The sequence below is a fragment of the Pteropus medius genome, unplaced genomic scaffold (genome assembly GCF_902729225.1).
Source record: "Pteropus medius unplaced genomic scaffold, Ma_sr-lr_union100, whole genome shotgun sequence".
In the NCBI taxonomy this organism is placed as follows: domain Eukaryota; kingdom Metazoa; phylum Chordata; class Mammalia; order Chiroptera; family Pteropodidae; genus Pteropus; species Pteropus medius.
Window position 1 is genome coordinate 3,825,479 of NW_024355327.1, and position 20,128 is coordinate 3,845,606.

Here is a 20,128-nt window from a genome sequence, read left to right on the forward strand (position 1 = left end):
AGCCATAGTGGGAAGATGGGTGGGCCATCCAAGGACATGATGGCTTTGGCATCAAGCATTAGTGGTCTCTGGCTACATAGAGATGTGCAGGTCCAGCATTGGCACATTTTGTGAGTTTTCAGGAAAATCCCAGTTTTCATGAGAAACCATGAAATCAATTTTTTAGTGTTGGCGACAAATTGAACTTTTATGTAAACTGTGTGGGCTGAAAAAACCAAACTAAAACAAAGAAACAGAAAAAAGCAAACCCATAGTATTTGGGCCAGATTCAGATTAGGGCCAAGTCCGCTTGTCCTCTTTTATGAATTGATGATGATACACAGGAGAGGATGAAATAGTTGAGTATGGGACATGGGGAGGGCCCATTTGTTCTGATGAGTCTGGATTTGAACCCAAAATTACAAGAGGCATTCAAACCTTTCTGAGCCCCAGCTTCTCCATCTGTATCATGCAGATGACTGCCTCTTGGTTTGTTATAAAAATTCAGACACACACACACACGGTACATTTCTAGAGAGAGCTATTAAGAAAACAGTGGCTATTGTTATCGTCAGAACTTGGTCCTTTGACACTGCTACTCAATCTTAGAATTTTAAAAAAAATCTGGCTAAGGGAAAAGTAAAGTCTGGATTTCTTAATCTGAATGGGATAAATCTCTGAAGAACCAGCTTGGAGGAGAGGTGAGTGCAGAGAGAGGGAGGATGGATCAGACCCATGGGCCTGACTCATTTATCCATGTAAATACTGCTGGGTCTGAACCCAGTGGGTTTTCCAAAAATAACATTATCTTAACATTTAAAGATAAAAAACATTCTCTGTGGATAAAAGGGATATGATCATTCCACATAAGACTAAATGACTAAGGGGTTGGCCTGACGAATTGCAGGCTCCTCTTCAGAATGAAAGGAAGGTATGTGAGCTGGTGGTAGGAAACCAACTTATGAAACAGTGAGGTGGAAGGTTGAGCTTTTCCTGCAGGATGATTTGTGGGTAGGATGGCTATCAGTTTCTGTGAGGTTCTATCAAGGAAACTCCATGGGAGACAGAAAAGCACATAGGTCAAGAGTATTCTAGGTTCAAATTCTTCCTGTCATTTAATTCCTGTGTGACCCTCGGCAAGTCATCTACTGTCTCTATACCTCCATTTCCTCATCTGTAAAATGGGGACAATAGCTTCTTTCTATGGTTATTTGGAGGATATAATGAGTTAAGTGATGGGAAGGAGTTAATGAGTTCCTTTATGAGAAGTTGCCCTATAAAATTGCTAACATTATATAACTGCAAGGTGTTAATAGTATTGTGATAAAGATGTTACTGTGATTTAACATTTATATTTGCTGCCTCTACCCTCACTTCCAGACTTGGTGTAGTGATTTTTTAGGCAGGTCTTTTAAAAATAAGGTCTAGACCCTTCTACTGTCACCCCAGCTGATGAATTTTTATTATATTGTGAGATAGGCAGTCTTTAATCATATTAATCACCTGGCTTTTGTTGCAACAGTTCTGGGGACATTGCATGAATTAAATATTAGTATAAGTAGTAAGGATTTGTTCCAAAAAAAAAATTTTTTTTGGAGGGTGGTGTTTCAAAAAGCAAGTTCCTGTGAGATCTACTAGTTGCAGGTCAAAGACCTGTCTGGTTGTTGGTGAGCTGGCTCTCACCCTGCAGGAAGCTTTGTACTTGAAACACAACATGGCAGAGTCAGTACCTGCATACTCTATGTACTCTGACCCCTAAAACATGAAGCTCTACTTGTTGTTCCTTTGCCCTGCCCACCGTAAAATATGTGCTCTTCATCAAATAGTTACAGGATCGGAGAACCTGTTTGAAAGAGAAAAAGATTTCCCTGGCCTTTGCCATCCATAATTTTCCCACCTGGTTAATTGCATCCTGTGTAATTACTTTGGCCCTGAGAGGGGAAGAGTTGAAAATGTCTCCTTGTCTAGTGTTCAAAAAGAATGCGAAATCGATATCGTGCCAATTGAGGCCGGCTTGGGGGATCTAGCTGCAGCTGGACCACTCTAGTCTCCATGGGATACAGAGCCCCGGTACTGGCTCTTGTGGCCATCAGAGCTTAATCCTTTTGAAAGCATCTAGTCGGACGTGCAGCAGGGGAAGCTCAGGTGGCGGGAGGCTGGGCCAGCGCCTTTCAGTGGCGCTGTGGGCGTCTCGGGGCTTCAGTGCTGTGTGAAGAGCACACACTGGGCAGCTCTTGGGTGTCTGCCTTTCAGGCATGATTAGAGCAAGAACCGCTTTGTAAATCGCATAGGCATTCTCCTAAGCTATTTAATCTCAAGCCTAGGAACCCCTTGAGCGCAGACACACATTTTGTTGGGAATTTTGTACATTGTTCATTGAAACATGCCAGCAAATACAAGACTAAAACTTAAAGTGGAAACATGGTTTGGTGGGAGTCCCTAGTCAGTGTGTGGAATTATCATCAGCTGAATACACCCTGTTTAATGACCTAGAAATTATGTATTCCACTGCAGACTTTTATGAATAATTGTGACTCGAGATCTAAATATTTGAACCCTAATGTCACAGAGGCAATGGGCATTTGTGAAGTGGCTGGCTAGATTAGAGATTAATTAATTAGTAATGGTGTGACAGAGAAAATCACCTGGCCTGTGCCAAAGGAATGCAGGGTATGTGTTTTTTCCTTTCTGTAAACTCAAATGTTCTAGCCAGAGTAAGAATTCCTTTAACTCTGTTGTGTAGGTGGAGAGGATGATAATGCTGGAGGAAGGAAAGTGTGTTTAAAAGTAATTAGGTCCCCTTTTAATAAAAGCATTCTGCTTTGCTTAGGCATCGAATTCCTAAAAGGATTTCGGGTAATACTGGAGGAGCTGAAGTCAGAGGGAAGACAGTGCCAACAACTGATTCTGAAGGACCCAAAGCAGCTCAACAGTAGCTTCAAAAGGACTGTAAGTCACACGCGGGGAATGTGCTCCTGAAGTACGCCATTGTCCCGGGGTCTGAATGGTCCATTGAAAGTCTGTGAAACTGGAGAAGGAGGGGCTGTGGGGTCCACCCCGCCTGCCAAGGTGGGCGAGGATGACGGTGCAGCATCGTGAGCCTGCTCCATACTCCCCGAGAAACCCTCCAGCACCTCTCCCTGGTAAACACATCTCTCAGATTACACGCTGGAGCAGCCATCCCGGAAGGTGGCTTTGTGCTCTCAGGAGCTATGTGGGCTCCTCCCCACCACCTTCGAGGTTCAGTGTTAACAAGCTCTGGCTTCCTTGACAAAGAACAGACAGTATCGTCGATCTTCATTTTCAGTGAGGGGTCCAATATAAACTTGGTTTAGAAAATAGACCCGACATGTCCCCCACTCTGGAACTGTGTCTGGGTGACTGTCAGGGAGGAATGAAGCTCTCTTCAGTAGGTAGAGGGTGGGTAGGTAGACTTCTGCATGAGGTCACGTGTGTTTTTGTTCCCTTTTAGGTAATGGAATCTCAACCTTTCCTGAATATGAAGTTTGAGACGGATTACTTTGTAAAGATTGTCCCTTTTCCTTCCCTTAAAAACGAAAGCAATTATCACCCTTTCTTCTTCAGAACACGAGGTGAATGTCTTTCCTTCCTGATTCCCATAGGGAGACTTCTGCTTTTAATTTTTCAAATGAGATGTGTTCAAGAGCCCACCAAATAGTGCTGTGAAGAAAAACATAGTGAGGAGAAAAGCATCCAGAAAAAAATATCCAGGAAAGCAACTTTTAGAATTGAGGTTTGGCCCAGGAAGTATGCATCTAACCACAGACACCCATTCCCGGTTTGTTCTAGAGCAGACGTGATGGTTGATTTTGGTGTAAAGAGTAGAGCATGAAACGATTCCATCTTTTACCTGTTACCGGGAGCGGGTAGCCTCTGTGAGTGACTGATGAGATTAAGAAAATTAGGCAGTATTTCCGAGATCACCATTTTCTAGAAATTTATTTTATTCTTTCTACTTATTTAACCTGTGTGCCAGATGCTGTTCTAAATGCTTTTCAAATGCTCAGTTTACCCCCATGACAACCCCACAAAGAGTCTATTCTTACCATCTTGATCATTAGATATAGAATCACACACAGAGGTCAAAGGGCTTTCTGGAAGCTGGGATTTGAACCCCAGAAGTCTGACTCTAGAGTCTAGACTCTCAAACCACCAACCATACTGGTTTCCCTTGTCTGCCTGGCTCTCCTTTAACATCTGTTCTGCATACAGTATCTTTCATCTGCCTGAATCGCTGCTTTCAAATTCGGTGCCCAGGCACCCTGAAACCTGCAGCAATCACCTCTTGCCTTCCTGATCAGTCTTTCTGTCTGGCATTTCCGGCCTTGGATGGTCAGCGGTCAGTCCATTCCGACATCCCCTCCTCCATGGTCTGGTTGTGGTCCTCAACCTCTGTGATGTTTTTATTCTCACCTTCAGCCTACATCAGTGTTCTACATCCCTTTGCAGAATTCTTACTCTGGCTGTTTTCTTCTCATCTTTTTCTTTAACCGTGGTTGTTTTCTATGCAGCAGTTATTTTATAACAATTGGTCTCATTTTCTTAATTAAAATAAGATTGCATAGCGCAAAGACCATGTGCATTTTACAACACCTTTCGATACCTTACATATAACAACTGGGTAGAGGATTCAAAGAATGTGTTCATGAAAATCTTGCCTAAAAGGTCAAACCTAGCATAATTTCAGATTAATTTTTCCCTTCAGAATCAGTGTGTCTGTCAGGGTATGAAATGGAGGCAGGAAATGTGTTTATCACTGTGACCTTGATGCTACCTTTGGTTTTCTTAGCATTGTACAGACATTTTCAGAGGGTTCTCCCTGGTTAGCAACATGGCACATTAGACTAGCTGGGCTCTCGTTGTGTTTTTATCACATTTAAATCCTGTTTCAAAGCTACTGGCTTTGCTGCTTGGTTTTCAGCGCTGGTGCTGCTCCCTAGTAGATGCCTGGATATCACTTTTAGACTTTGTCAAAAGGATTTTAGATTAGAATGCTAGTAAGTTCACAATAACCCCAAGACACTTAACAGGCTCAGTCCAGAGTTTTCCTGTGCCTAAACAACTCTGCAGTGAGACGGGGGCCAGCATCATTTCTGCTTACAGCTAAAGCAGAGCCTCCATGTGGCAGGTAGCATGAACACAGTCCCGCTGCCCTTGGCTGCTGGCATTGAAGCTATGTAATGCTTGACTGGCTTTTAAAATCTGAGGGACTTTATACTGTTTCCATTTATTTGGCATAAAATGAACTACATTAATATTTTTATATTGTGCAATTTCTTTGCACTGTACTAAAAATCATTGTCGAATTGATGTATTTTATACTCTTCCCAGCTGCACCCAGTGCCATATATTTATATTTTATGATTTGTTGGACAAGGAAAATGTCAAACTGTCCTATAACTAAAAACATGCAACTCTCTTAATAGCCTGTGACCTGTTGTTACAGCCGGACAACCTGGCCTGTAAGCCCTGTAAGTATAGCTGTTCTTTTCTCATGGTGTTGCTACCCTGGTGGTGTCAGGTAGCCTCTGGGTGCTCACTTCGGGTCCTTTCTCCTCACAGACTGGAAGCCTCGAAACCTGAATATCACTCAGCATGGTTTGGACATGCAGGTGTCCTTCGACCACGCACCACACACCTTTGGCTTCCGTTTCTTCTATCTTCATTACAAGCTCAAGCATGAAGGACCCTTCAAGCGAAAGACCTGTAAACAGGTGAGCTGCTAGGTGTACATAAAGGAACACCGTGTTTTAAGGTGACTCTGAGCCCCTGGAATTTGGATGGTTCAGTGTGAGCATTAGGCATTGACCACTCTCAGCAATAGGTAGGTAGATCTTCCGGAATGTTACCCCTGGGTATGTCTCAGGCCATCCTGCTGTCACCCCTTCCTCCCCACTTATCTGTCTCTCAGCTATCCTGCTTGGCTATGTAGCCTGGTAAAAATATTACCAAGGAATCAAAATAAGTATTTCTAGTTTGTTCTTCTATATTTCAAACGTTAATTAGGTGCTCACTGAATACCAGTCACCAAGCTTTATGCTCATTGAATCCTTATAACCATATGAAACAGGCTGCTGCCATTCCTACTTTCTAGATGGGGAACCTGGGGCTCAGGGAAGTCACCTGGTTTGCTGAAGGTTACACAGCCAGCACGTGGGAAAACCACATCTAGGAGCCACTCCACTGGCATTTCAGTGGCTCCTGATTTTACACATAGGCTAAGGTTAAGTAGAAACTCAGTAACCAAGTCCTTAAACTGGAGGCGGTCAGAGGGAATGGGAAACATTTTGTAGAAGTTCACAGGACTACTAGATCACACCCAGCGGTACCAAGAGAAGATTTTAGTGGTGGTGGAAGACCCCAGTGCCTACCTGGACATGCTCCTGTGTGTGTTACGTTTTGCTTTCCTGCTGACTCTCACTTTTATCATTGACCTTTGACATTCTATTCAAGTTAAAATTATGGCAAATAAAGTATGTATAAACACAACAGGTAGTTTTCTCTACCCTTTTATTAAGTGAAGGGTATTCTAACTACATAATTTCTTTGTCTTCAAATCAGATATCCCTACTGAGGGCGCCACCAGCTAAGCGTACAATATAGCAGGGGTCCTGGGCTCCCCTGGGCCTTTTATCAAAGTGAAATTCAGATAACGTGGCAGATAAATACAGTTGCTTTCTGATCTGATTGACATGTTCTGAAAACATGATTGAGACTGTTGGCAAGTCTCCTTCAGCTCTGTGGGGAGAGAGGGATCTGGAGGGCCTTTATCCAAGAAGAAGTTTTAAAGGTGTTGTTTGTTCCTTTGCAGGAGCAAAATACAGAGACAACCAGCTGCCTCCTTCAAAACGTGTCTCCAGGGGATTATATAATTGAGGTGTGTATAACTCAAGAAAACCTTATTATTAACTCCACAGAATGAATCCGGTTCATTTAGAATTCCAACTGTTTACAACACTAAAATGTCAGGCCATCAAGGGTGTATATAGTTTTATTTATACATGATCCTAACATGCTTTTTAAAAAATTTATATAAAATTGGTCTTTGATTTTTTTCATTAATATTTCAAATAAATTTTTTTATGTAACCATAAAGTCCACATAACCATAATTTAAAATTTCTATGTAGTATTTCTTCATACTTGATATAGATATTTTTTTAAATTTTAAGTTTTTAGTAATAAAACAGCAAAACAAAAGTTATACCCATTATATCTGCCTATACTTCTCTAGATTTTTGCTGACATTCTTTTGTATAAATGTACATGAGTTCTAAGTACCACTTAAAAAGCATGTAAATGATATATTTTTTCTTTTATTTTTGTAGATTTATTTTCCAGTATCAAAAATACTACAAAATTAGAAGTAAAAGAAAACTAGAAATGGAAACTAAAAATATGTCCATAGCCTTCCTATTCAAAGACAACCAATATGTCTTAACAATTTGGTAGAGACACCTAGTTCTTGCATTACTATATATCAATATGTGGTTTTAAATAGACACACCTTAAAGCTTTAAGGGAAGCCCAGTAAAATCAGTGGTAAGATGCCATTTCAACTGAAAATTGTTAGAATGTGGAACTTACCAGCTGACTTAATCATTGAGTGAACAACTTTTTGATTCACGAAAGGAAACGTGATGAATTAAGAGTTTTAAGTTGGTGAAACAGAGATGTATCTATTAACGTCTAGTCTCGGCTTGTAAATGGTTGCATGCAGCAGCTCTCCTTTCCTGTTCTCTTTCCTCCTGCCCACACTGCCCTCAAATAGAAAAAGAACGAAATCTGCCGAGATGCTATCACTTAAAAAAAATAATATGGCATCCTCTGTTTTGCAGCTGGTGGATGACACTAATACAACAAGAAAAGTGATGCATTATGCCTTAAAGCCAGGTAAGAATTTTTTTGTTTGAGATGTTGGCTCTGGGCTATGGTAGACCAAGGTATCTGTACTTCATGGTTTATAAAAACAAAACACAACAAAACTTGAGCTCCTTTCTCTTAAAGGAGGTTTCATCAAATCTGACTTTCCTTCCACCCTCATGTTGATGCCTGGAAGATCAAAGCCAGTGTGGTTGCATATCCCTGGAACTAAATAAATAGTCAATTGTCTTCGGAAGAAAAGTGATGGTGGGACGGGGAGGTTTCCTTAGGCGAAATTCTCACTCAGAGGTATTTACTGTCCCAGCAGACTGTTCTTCAAAATGAATCCTTTTATAATCACCAAAACAGCACTAGGGAAAGGTGGTCAAGGGGTCCTAGAACCTGTTATGTGGCTTATGTTGAAAAAAAATTTTTCTCTTTGAACCTCTTATGCTGCTTAAGATTAAAAGCCTTCCCTTTGAAATTTTCCAGTGCACTCTCCGTGGGCTGGGCCCATCAGAGCAGTCGCCATCACTGTGCCCCTGGTCGTCATATCGGCGTTCGCAACACTCCTCACTGTGATGTGCCGCAAGAAGCAACAAGGTATGTCTGTGTGGTATGTCCCCCCACCAACCCCGCAACGGGCAGGACTGGGGTCTCTGCCAACAGAGGGAGACTAGGAATGCTTGGTCCCTCCCTGTGGGTGTCTAGGAGGCCACATGGCTCCTGTAGTCTCAGAATTAAAATACTTTTAACCTCAGGATCCACTAAAAGAACAGGCATAATTTTATTCTCAAATTTAGGATAGTAAATTCAAGAGCATCAAGGAAGTATAAGGGTGTGAGTAAGAGTGAATGTAGGGCTTCATCGCTTACAAAAGTCAGGTTCCAGGAGGGAACCTTCTTGAGAGCTAGAAATAAATGTTCTGTATCTTGACCTGCATGGCGGTTAATCAGGTGTATACCTAGGTAAAAATTTGAGATGCACTCTTACGATTTATGCATTTTATTTTTGTAAGTTATACCTCAATAAAAAAAAAGTTTTTTTTTAAAGGTCTTTTCTGCCAATGCTAATTGGCAGTTGGTTGCAAGGACTGGTTCTGGGTGCCCTCTGCTGACTAGGGTGACTCCTACAGTGTGCTGGGCTTGCCCAAGGTCAGTTTTAGGTGAAGAACAAATTTTGGCCATTTGTTGCTCCACTGGAGAAATCAGCTGTCCCATTCCCAGTGGTGGGTGGAGTTGGAAAACTTGAGAGTGCTCTAGGTGGATATGTCACCTATTATTTCTTGACGGTAACGTTAGGTCCCAAGTCTTAGGCAGCAGGACAAAGTTTTGCTCAGATATTAATCCTGTCTTCTTTTCCAATTTAGAAAATATATATTCACATTTAGATGAAGAGAGTTCCGAGTCCTCCACCTACACCACAGCACTCCCCAGAGACAGGCTCCGGCCACGGCCGAAGGTCTTCCTCTGCTATTCTAGTAAAGATGGCCAGAATCACATGAATGTCGTCCAGTGTTTTGCCTACTTCCTCCAGGACTTCTGTGGCTGTGAGGTGAGGAATCTAAAATCTCGACTCTTACCTCGGGTGGAACACATCCTTCACACTCTCTCCCATCCACCTTGTCCCAGCCTACAGGCCTCCTTCAGTGAGGCCTGCCCTCTAGCAGTGCCTGGCTTCCAAATTGGGGTCAGCCTCGCACTCTTTTTCAGTCTTTCCTACCTGTCACCAGCACTAACTGTTTCCTATACTTAGTTTTCTAATCCTGACACACACCTACTCAAAAGCCTCAAGTGGCTCCCACCTAGTAGGAAGTTGCATGGGGGAAAATGCAGCTGCCCTGGGAGCACATAGTGGGGGGTGGGCGGAGGTGGTCACTCTACATATCCCGGTGAGCATCGGAGAGGCAAAGAGAGAATGGTAAGTGAAAGAGAGAATGGTAAGTGCAGCAGAGGGTTTGACAGTTTTGGGGGGGAGCTTTGCTAAGAAGGGAAAATAATGTGTTAAGTGCTCAAATGGTCTGCTCTGGTTTTTTACCAGTTCTCTTGAGTTAAGCTATTAATGTGTAGCTTTTCTATAATGTTATAATGTTAATTTTAGAATGAAGTCTGAAGACATCATATAGGGCCCATTGTTTATTATAAATGCAGGAATTGTACAATAATTGTGTAGTTGGGTTGTTTGTACTTTGAAACTACCTGCTGGTGGGTTTCTCAGATTCTCTTCACGTGGTGAGGCTGCCCCCTAGTGTCAATAACACATATTTACATGGCTGGCCTGGTTTCCCAGTGCATGAAAGTGGAGAGGTTGACCAATCAGCACATATCCTAAGAAACAACTGCAAAACTCAAGCCTGTGCCCCACGCTGTCTTCAGATATACACAACCCAGTTTGCTCTACTTTTTAGGCAGTCTCAGGGAAAAATGTCTTCCAATTATGTGTGTAATACTGTAGAAAATTGGGAAACTAGAAAAGGATGACAAAAAATGGTCTGTAATCTCAACCTAGAGAAAAGAGGAACCATGGTTAATATTTAATGCATTTTCTTCCAGTCTTTAACTGCATAGATGAACTCACACATACAGTTTTGCATTGTAGGTGGATTGGAGTTACTTTTTCTGTCTCTTTAACAACTTTTTACAAATTAACAGTTTTATTTAAACTGCTATTTTAAATAGCCACATGATCTATAATGTTAGTTATTTAAAATTGTTAAATATCTCAGTAGTTCAAGTTTGCCTCATTTCTAATGATTTTCCAAAGATAGATGCCCGGAAATGGAATTGCTGGATCAAAGATAGGAACATTTTTGAAGTGCTTGGTATATAATACCAATTAGTTTTTAGAATGTATAAGGTTAGGAAGAATTAGGGCAAATGTAAGATGATTCAGGATTATTTTCAGCAAGTCAATGAATGTTGAGGACTTTTTTCCCTTCGGTAACACAAAGCAGAAGAGGAAGACAGTCATTTCAGACCCTCTTTCCTCTTAACAGACTGGCTGTTACATTTGGCCATGGCTATTGGGAATTAATTTCTGAACTATACAGAAAGAAAGGGACCAGTACAATTGCCAAGAGATGATTTCAGCAGAATCAGATGAAAGTGGTCTGAAAAGATGAAACCTTCCAAGGGGTCCAGTTTTCTCCCCTTGAGCTCTCCCCCTGCCCCCAGACTCCATACCTGACCTCCCTAGGGGTTAAAGGCCTTATAGGGATGTGACCCTATAGACCGCTTTGAAGTCATGGTGGAAGATGCCAGTCACTCCTAGTGAGTTGACAAGTATGGCCATGTTACTGTTCACCACCCTCCTCTTTAGCTGCTGACCAAATGGTAAACAGCATGGCTGAACTGGGGCTGTGAGAGTGGCTGGGGAGGTCCTCTTTGTCAGTCGCTCTTTCTGCATGTGAGACAGCCAGCATCGTGGGAGACTCTGGCATCCAGACCTGAGCCCCATTTTCCAGCCCACTTTGGGGTTGGTCCCTCACCCACATCCTTCCATCATAGCCTTCCAGCTTTCTTTCCAGGACCTGCCCCCACCCAGGCAACCTTACTCAACAGGTAGACCAACCTCAGTGCCTCCGTTTTTCATGCTCTGCACCTTACTTTAAGTCCCTTGAGGGCCTCACGTATACTATGTGACTTAGGCAGGTTGCTAGAAGTGCCTTGCCTCTGTCTCTTTACTTATAGAGTGGGAGTGGTACTTATAGAGTGGGAGTGGTAATGATCCCCTGTTACGCTAAAATGAGGGCATGATGCAGAGGCCCTGGTGTGTGGCCCTCCTTTCACCCATGGGATGTTAGCTGTTCCTTAGAGCCAGGTAACCTGGAGCTACACATAGTGGTGTTAAATGATTGAGGGATGAGGTGCACTTCTTGTAACATTCTCGTTCCTTGACATTCCAGGCTATATAGGTGAGTGAGGGTTCATGTTCTCTTTCCAGGTGGCTCTGGACCTGTGGGAAGACTTCAGCCTCTGCAGAGAAGGGCAGAGAGAATGGGTCATCCAGAAGATCCATGAGTCCCAGTTCATCATCGTGGTGTGTTCTAAAGGCATGAAGTACTTTGTGGACAAGAAGAACTATAAGCACAAAGCGGGTGGCCGAGGCTCAGGGAAAGGGGAGCTCTTCCTGGTGGCCGTGTCAGCCATCGCTGAAAAGCTCCGCCAGGCCAAGCAGAGCTCATCAGCAGCGCTCAGCAAGTTCATTGCTGTCTACTTTGATTATTCCTGTGAGGGAGATGTTCCTGGCATCCTGGACCTGAGCACCAAGTACAAACTCATGGACAACCTTCCCCAGCTCTGCTCTCACCTGCATTCCCAAGACCACAGCCTCCCAGAGCCTGGGCAGCACCCTGGACACGTCAGCAGGAGGAACTACTTTCGGAGCAAGTCGGGCCGCTCCCTGTACGTTGCCATTTGCAACATGCACCAGTTTATTGACGAGGAGCCCGACTGGTTTGAAAAGCAGTTTGTTCCCTTCCATCCTCCCCTACTCCGCTACCGGGAGCCAGTCCTGGAGAAGTTTGACTCAGGCTTGGTTTTAAATGATGTCATGTGCAAACCAGGGCCTGAGAGTGATTTCTGCCTCAAGGCTGATGTGGCCATTCCTGGCGTGCCAGCTGACTCACACTTGGAGAGTCAGCAGCTCGGCCTGAATGAAGATGCAGAGGCTGGGGCCAGCCCAGGAGACGGCTCCGTCCTGCAGCCCCTGCTGCACACGGTGAAAGCTGTCAGCCCCTTGGGCATGCCGCGGGACTCAGGCATCTACGACTCATCCGTGCCCTCCTCCGAATTATCTCTGCCCCTGATGGAAGGGCTCTTGGCGGACCAAACAGAAACATCCTCACTGACAGAGAGCGTGTCGTCCTCCTCAGGCCTGGGTAAGGCTCTGGGTTACACAGAGTGCTGGTGGGTCGGTTCCGATGCAAGCCACAGCCTTCATTCATGAAAGCACTTTTCTAATATGGGTGCAAACTCATTTGGCAGTGAAACCTGATGAGAAGTAACACAATTCCATTGATAGTGTCAGTTTATCCCAGGTAATGGGAATGTTCACATGTGTGAGCTGATGCTAAATTATAGTGAGCTGCCCAGTCCCATGTTATGTTATATATAGCATATGCATTATTTTGCCTTCCTAGACTTCACAAACATCTGAATACCAAAACATTTTGGGTCTCAAGGATATTGGACAAGGGTCTATGGACCTGTATCTTTGTTGGGACTTGCAGTGTTCACTACCCCCAATCCTTCGTATGTCTTTAAAGCCACGTCTGTTGAGCCTGGGGTTCACGGATGTGGTATTCTCTCCATTGTAGCTCAGCACAGGCTTCAGGTAGGGCTCTGTAGGAGCCTCTACGGGACGCTGGGTCAGGCTGCTCCCTACTGTGCTTGCGACTAGTTGGAGTCATGCATGCAAACCCTTGACTTTCAACTAAGGGAACTAGAACCTGTCAGCAGCATGAGATTGCCCCATCTTAAGCTGGTTGGGATGCCTGTATCACTTGTGCAAAGCCTGTCGTCCAGACTCAGATCCTACCGCATTCTGGCCTGAGCGCCTGGTGCAGTGAGGTGCAATGACGTGTGGCTCTGCCCTCTCTTCTTTCCTCAGGTGAGGAGGACCCTCCTGGCCTTCCGTCCAAGCTCCTCACCTCTGGGGCGTGTAAAGCAGAGCCCGGCTGCTGCAGCTACACTGGTGAACTCCACGCGGTCGCCCCTTTGTAACAAAATGGAAGAGTCTAAGCATTGCCACTTTAGCTGCCGCCTCTCTCTCTTCCCCAGCTCATCTCTCCGGTTGTGTGGCCCACTTGGAGCTGAGATCTCCTACAAGGATGTTTCGCGTGATACTTGTGCCAGTACTTGCTCTCCTTGCCTTGCCCCTGCCCTCCACCAGATATCTTGGCAAAATCTCCAATTTTGTAAAACCATATGGAACTCTGAAAGGCATGTCCATAAGGTTTGACAAAAGTTTGCCGTGTTAGGTCAGACCTTGGATTAGAGCCAATCCTGGGAGGTAGGGAGGGAACATGTAAAGAGAAATAGGAAAATACTTGCACTGATCATTCAGACTTAATTTATCTCCGCAAACTTTGCCTGTTCACTGTTGGCTACTTTGATTTGAAATGCTTTGTAGAAAAAGCACTTTGAATGCTATTACAACCACAGAAACCAAGTGCCAGTCTATCTGGAATCCATGTTGTTACAGACGATGTTCCTATTGGTGTTCGGTTTAGAACTTATGATGCCATGGGTATTAAAAAAGCTCTAAATCAAAGGCCAAAAATGGGATTGAATATACAATCATCACTCATAAAACGAGTCTTTATGTGTCAGTGGGTGGCATGGCTGGCTGAAGTGGTTGCTGCAGGACCAGGCTTACTTTCTAGACCATTCTTTCTCAGATGGGTTGGTCAATGTGCAAAGGCACCAGAGCTCAGCACCCAGGGCCACCTCTTGGTCTGAGTAGGTGTCATGGGAGGGCCAGATCTGCCTGCCAGGCTTCTCTGTGGTACATTTACTACGCTGTATCTCAGATGTTGGAAGTTTGTTTTTAAGAGACTGATATGCCCCTGGACTGTAGTACTGGAATTTGCAGTTCATGTGTTGGTTGGCCTCTGGTCTAAAGCTATGTTCAGAAAATCAGGGATCAGAATCCATTGAAATATGGCAGTGTGTGGAGGTGGTGGCCAGTTAATCTGCTGAACTGGTTTTGACTAATGACAAAACTTTTTTTAAGAAGGCGAAAAGGAGGGGACTGTCACAAAGATGAATATGCTCTTCGAATATTGTCCAAAGGTATGGGGCCTGAAATCATTAAATTTTTGAATTTTAAAGTACTCCCCCCAAGCCCAGCCTGTGAATCATGTTTCATTTTGAGTTTCTCCTGTACTTCTTCAATGAAAGATTTGTCTCTTGTGCTCGCTCCTACCAAAACCAGGTATTTAGAGCTTAGGAGGAAAGAATTTACTTTAAAAAAAGAAAAGTAAATGTTCTATTTTTATCAGTGACTTCTCTGCAGAATTCTGTTTCCAAGGGGAAAACACTTGTTCCCTTCTCCTTCCCATACCTGTGATGGGATGTGGGCATCTTTTCCCAACTTTTTCACAGGTACTGTGAATTCGCCATCCTGTTTCCTCAGCATTCACACTGGGGACCATGGTCTTGACTTCAGCAAACAGGACCAATATGAAGGAAGATGCTGAGAAACATCCCGAGTGGGAGGTGGGATGGAGCCTTCTCCTTCCAAGCACATGCTCGGCAGGTGGGAAGGGAAGGTTTACACCCTTCCTGGAAAGAAGAGATTTGTGTGTGTTTTTGATGCAAATGCCACAGTCCCTGCTCTGTAAAGGCAGCTGGCAGATTCTTGGGAGAAGAACGTGCTCGTCTGTTCTCTGGCATCGAGTTTCCTGCAGCTGCTCTGAGGGAAAGATAAGTGAGCAGCAGAGCTGCCTCCCCCATAAAACCAGGCATCTTGTTGGAGAAGAGACGTTCCATGTTGCCACTGTAGAACACAGGACAGACACAGAGCTCCTGCCCACATATGACTTTTCTACTGGTCCGTCCTTGACATGCATTCTGTGAAGGAGATCGATCAGTCCAAACTTGCCACAATACGAAAGTTCACTTTGGAACATTATCAGAGAGATTTCTTACTGAGGTCAAGGAATTGTGTGTGCCCCAAAGGAACCATCAGGAGCCACTTTTAGGACATTCAGCTTTGCATGTGAAATGAGGCGTCTCTGAGAAAGTGGCCCCAGGAGCAGCATGGAGGACTGGGGCAGGGAGAGCATCAGCTGGGCTTTATGAGTATGGGCAGAGAACTTGCCAAATGAACCCATTAATTATGAAAATGGAAGGGGAAAAATGCACTAGTCCAAAAATCAGGTAATTTATTAGTTTGGATTTAGGGTTTGGTCACTTATTTTGAAATACTCATGGTTGCGATATTCAACAAAATCAAACTGTTGTACCAAGTAATTAAACCACGGTGCAAATGCCTAACTCAAAAAATAGTTGAGAAGTCTCCAACTTCTCAGTTTTTCTTTACTAGTTTCACTTTATTTTTTCCTGCCCCTTCCATCTCTTGCTGGGAATGGGAATTGTTGCCTTGTAGATGAAGGCAAAACATCTGTTTTAAGCAGAGCTTCATTTTTTGGGACTCACATATTGTTCCAAACAGTGGATATGATAAGATGGAATTCAGATAAAGGTTCTGTAAGTCACAGACTTTTAGACATTGAGGAAACAAGAACTAGAATTTAGTGATGATCTCCAGAAAGTTTTTGATCCTGAGAGTCAAAGGCTTATGTAGCTAAGTTAGATGGTGTCCCCTGAACAGGACAGGGATAAGTCCAAGATTCCAGGTAAGCAAGAAGCCTTCAGATAGTTACAGGTAGGGAGCTAGTTGTTTATCTTTACTCACCAATGCTCTACAGAAAGGACTTAGCATCTGAAACAGCTATGCCAGGAGAATGACCAGGGAGGTGAAAGCCCAGGTAAAGGTGTGCTTTTCTCTCAGAGATCAACCTGGACATGCCCAGCTCAGCCACACATCAGGCAGAAGGTACTAAGGGCCGAGTCTTGGGCCTTTAAGGCATACTGATGTGTAGAAAGAATCAGAAATCATTCAGGTCCAGGCCCAGGTACTCAGGTGGGTGACCCAGCCAGGTAATAGTATTTTGAGCCCGAAATGAGATGGGGCCATAAAGTCATGAGACAGAGTTTTGGGTTGACACTGGCAAAAACGGAAGATAGCCTCAGATCAGAAATTCAAAAAATGTCTTAGCAACAGTGACATCATTGGAATCAATGTGTAGTAATTTAAGTTTATGTATATTTGTCAAAGTTTAATCTTACTACTTTCTAGGCACAGATGTCTTTTTTAACTAATCCCTAGTCTCAGGTTTCCTGACTTAAGTACAAATAAACAGAAAAAACATCCCTCCAAGAACGTGGGTTTACGTGATTTTCAGAGCTTCCCCCTCTCCCCTCAGGATCAAGCATCTTTTCTTTGAAAAGAAATAAGGGAAGAAAATAAAAGCCACTTTCTTCCTGGAGAAGAAACGACACACCCTCCTCTCCAAAGAGAGAAAACCCTGTTGTCTCCAGCCACCTGAACACTCTCTTTTGGCTCTCTTAAAGAAATAGGAGTTGTTCTTTGTGCGTCTGTTGGAGAGAGGTAGACAATGCCAATGTGAAGGTTGTTAGCCTTTTCTGTTCCGTGTCGTTGGTGAAAACTATTACTCTCAACTTAACAGATGGTATACATTCAGGGGGCACCAGTGTAGCAGGCCAGGTGTAACAAAAAATAGGTGTAACTAACTATAAATGGCAATGACATGCCCCCTCAGTGTCAGGGAAACAGTAGGGCATGGTGGGATTGTAGCAAACCGAAATGCTCCTGTCCTAGCTACAGGGGGCAGCTACTCCAGCCGCTTGTGGCCACACAGTGTTTCCTGATCTTCCCATCTTTCAAGAGAAGCTGAGAATCTGGATTTTTATATGAAAAACTGGTTAGTTTTGGCAACTAAATTAAAAAAAAATTTTTAAATGCATGCAGACCAAATAGAACACATGAGTAGACCTGATTCAGCCTACTAACTGCCACTGTGCCACCTCTGCTTTGTAAGATTTAAAATGAAAGGTATCCATGGTAATTACAGATGTCTGGTGCCACCAGAAAATGTTCTCGCTAAATGTTTCTTTTTCCCATTGTTCCCCCAAAGAAATTTGATATGGTTGTAAATGTATTTGAAATGTTGTGATTGTTTCTTTACGTCTCATGATATCTTAAGAGAAAGGCAAGCCAGTTACTAATTTTAAAATCAGATTTATTTTCTCCAAATTTAAAAAATATGACACTTGAAACAATTTCACTTAAACTCCACGACCTGAAGGACCTTATTTATAGTTTTAGCTCTTGGCTTAATCACTTTTTTAGATCATGTGCAATTCTGGGCTTAGCACAAGACTTAATAAGGAAAAAGCAGGCATTGTGGGGATAGGGCAAGGAATCCTTGAGTATACAGTGTAGCCAGGTATTTGCACTGTCTTCTCTGTTTTAAATGATCTGTGAATTACTCTGTTTTGGAGGCGTGAAATCATATACAGGAGAAAAGCTTTCCCTGATATTGAGATATCAGTTAGGAGTCCTGATGGATTGTTGGGTCATCCCTGCTATATCACCTCCTTTCCAGATTCAGGGTGAAAATAAACAAAAGGAAGTCTGGCTGTGAGCCAACAGCTTTGATTCCGACTTCAGAGTTTGGGGGCTGGGAGAAAGTTTGGGTTATCTAACATGTTCCCCCTGGTGTCAGGACTGCACCTGAATTATTTCAGACATATGGCTGTGGATGGGATTCTGGATTTTCAGCGAAGAAGATTCTGTATCCTAGCCTGCTGATCAGATAGTTCTTTGTACCTCTTCCTTACAGAAATTCAAACCAGCCTTCTTTTGTTCAGCGTGTAGTGGAAAAAGAACAGCTGGTCACCTTCCTGTATTTGAAAACCACAGTGAAGTCATTCCCCTGGTGTTTTTATTTCAGTGATAAATAATCCCACCTACTTAAATCATTCTTCATAGCTCTTGTTTTCCAAGGGCTTCATAATTTTCACTGCTCTTCTGTTTCCCAGCTTCACACTCAGTTTAGTTGCTCACATAGAATGTGCCTTATTCACATTGGTGCTTTTTTGAAGGCCAAGCTCAGGATGGGAATTACAGGGAGATTCTTATGTGCCCTGCTTCTCTTACTACTTAAAAACATAATGGCACTTTTAAAAAATGATGTATTACCTGTATTCATTCTGAGGATTATTTGATTGTCATGTTTTTTCCCCCTTGACAATAGTCCTTTATCATATGTGGTTTTATTTTTATTTTTTTCCTTCTTGTGGTTAAACACTCGGTGCTTATGTGTTTAATGTCATTCCTGAGCTGCTTCAAGATATTCTTCAAGACTAGCTCTTCTGAGTGGCAGCTGTCCCTCCCTCTCAATTTTAGATTCTGTTTTTTATGTATCCTTAGACCTCACCTTTAATTCATGACTCACAATATTATTGCGTGGTGCAGACTTCAGTCTAACCACTGGTGAGAGACATCAATTCCTAAGGGCTAATTTGCAAAGTGGTCAAGTGAGAACCTCTTGGAAATTTTGGTCGGTTGTCCTCCCTCCTGCTCTTTGGTTCCTGTCCAGAATTCAGCTGGGACCACAGACTCTTCAAGGAGCTTTTTCATTTTCTAAAGGGCTGCAGCCATGCCTCTGAATTGAATAAGCAGAAGTCTAACAGAAGCAAACCATCATGACTGTTTATCTGTTTATGTCAAATAAAATTTCGGTTGAGAAAATTCAAAGAAGCAATCTTTTGTTTGTATGTGTTGTAGACAAAGCTGGCTGCTCCAGTGTATAGACAAGAAAAAATTACCATTGGATTATACTAATATGTAATCAATCGTTTGTTATTTTTTTAAGGTTTTTTTTTTTTTTGTCAAGAAAAAAACATCGTCTGGACAGAGCAAAAACTTTGTAAAAACCAAATGTGTTCGTTTAGAGAGTAGGTAACTTCTCTTTTCACTGTTAGTTTTCTTTGCCCCACTGTGGAAGCTCCTTGTTCCTGTGTCCTGGAGGGAGCCTGTGGGATACTGTGGTTATTGCCACCGCCTTTGTTTGGTCTTTAAGCTTGTCCTGTGTGGGGCGGGGTGGAATAGTGAGCACTGACAGACTGTAGCAGCATGCTGTATTTTTACATTGAAAGCAATGTCTTTTTTGATTTGTACATACTCTAAATAGGTGACAGTAGATCACAGCTGACGTTTGCAAAATGTTTTTGTACCTTAGAATTTCTGCATCAAATAAAATGTTTTGTTTTAAGAGTGTGGTAGTTCATTATTCTAGATCATCTTTCCTGTTTCCTAAATAGCTTGGGTTCCTAGCACAGTTTTCTGAGGGCTCGCCCTTTGAGAAGGTGAGAGATTATCCAAGGTGAGGAGGTGAGCATTGCCAGTGCGTTTTTCACTTCTTAAAGAAAAAGAACCTGCTGCCCTTGACCATTTACCTCGCCTTGCAGTGAGCAGGTGCCTCTTCCTACATGGTGTCTGGAGCAGGAACAAAGATTCTTATGTCAAGAGGAAATTTGACTCAGAACAAATGGACTTTCTTTGCAGAAATTTGAAAAGAGCCATTAAAATTTGAAAGTCACTAACACCTTTCCTGCCATTCAAACAGAAAAAGAGATGCCTGTTCCTTCTTCCGACCACATTCTCTCACCTCT

The 20,128-nt window shown here is 43.1% G+C and overlaps 1 protein-coding gene across 1 annotated transcript in view; it reads left to right on the plus strand.

Annotated features, from left to right (window-relative positions):
- IL17RD (interleukin 17 receptor D) overlaps nt 1–19,728 on the plus strand; it is a 62,158-nt gene extending 42,430 nt beyond the window's left edge. The window contains exons 4-13 of the mRNA XM_039858530.1: nt 2,810–2,928; nt 3,452–3,572; nt 5,427–5,471; nt 5,563–5,714; nt 6,812–6,877; nt 7,838–7,892; nt 8,355–8,465; nt 9,232–9,416; nt 11,805–12,741; nt 13,473–19,728. Of these exons, the coding sequence (XP_039714464.1) occupies nt 2,810–2,928; nt 3,452–3,572; nt 5,427–5,471; nt 5,563–5,714; nt 6,812–6,877; nt 7,838–7,892; nt 8,355–8,465; nt 9,232–9,416; nt 11,805–12,741; nt 13,473–13,585 (1,904 nt within the window). The 3' untranslated portion in view covers nt 13,586–19,728. The remainder of the gene's footprint in view (nt 1–2,809; nt 2,929–3,451; nt 3,573–5,426; nt 5,472–5,562; nt 5,715–6,811; nt 6,878–7,837; nt 7,893–8,354; nt 8,466–9,231; nt 9,417–11,804; nt 12,742–13,472) is intronic.
- The last annotated feature ends 400 nt before the right edge of the window (nt 19,729–20,128 follow it).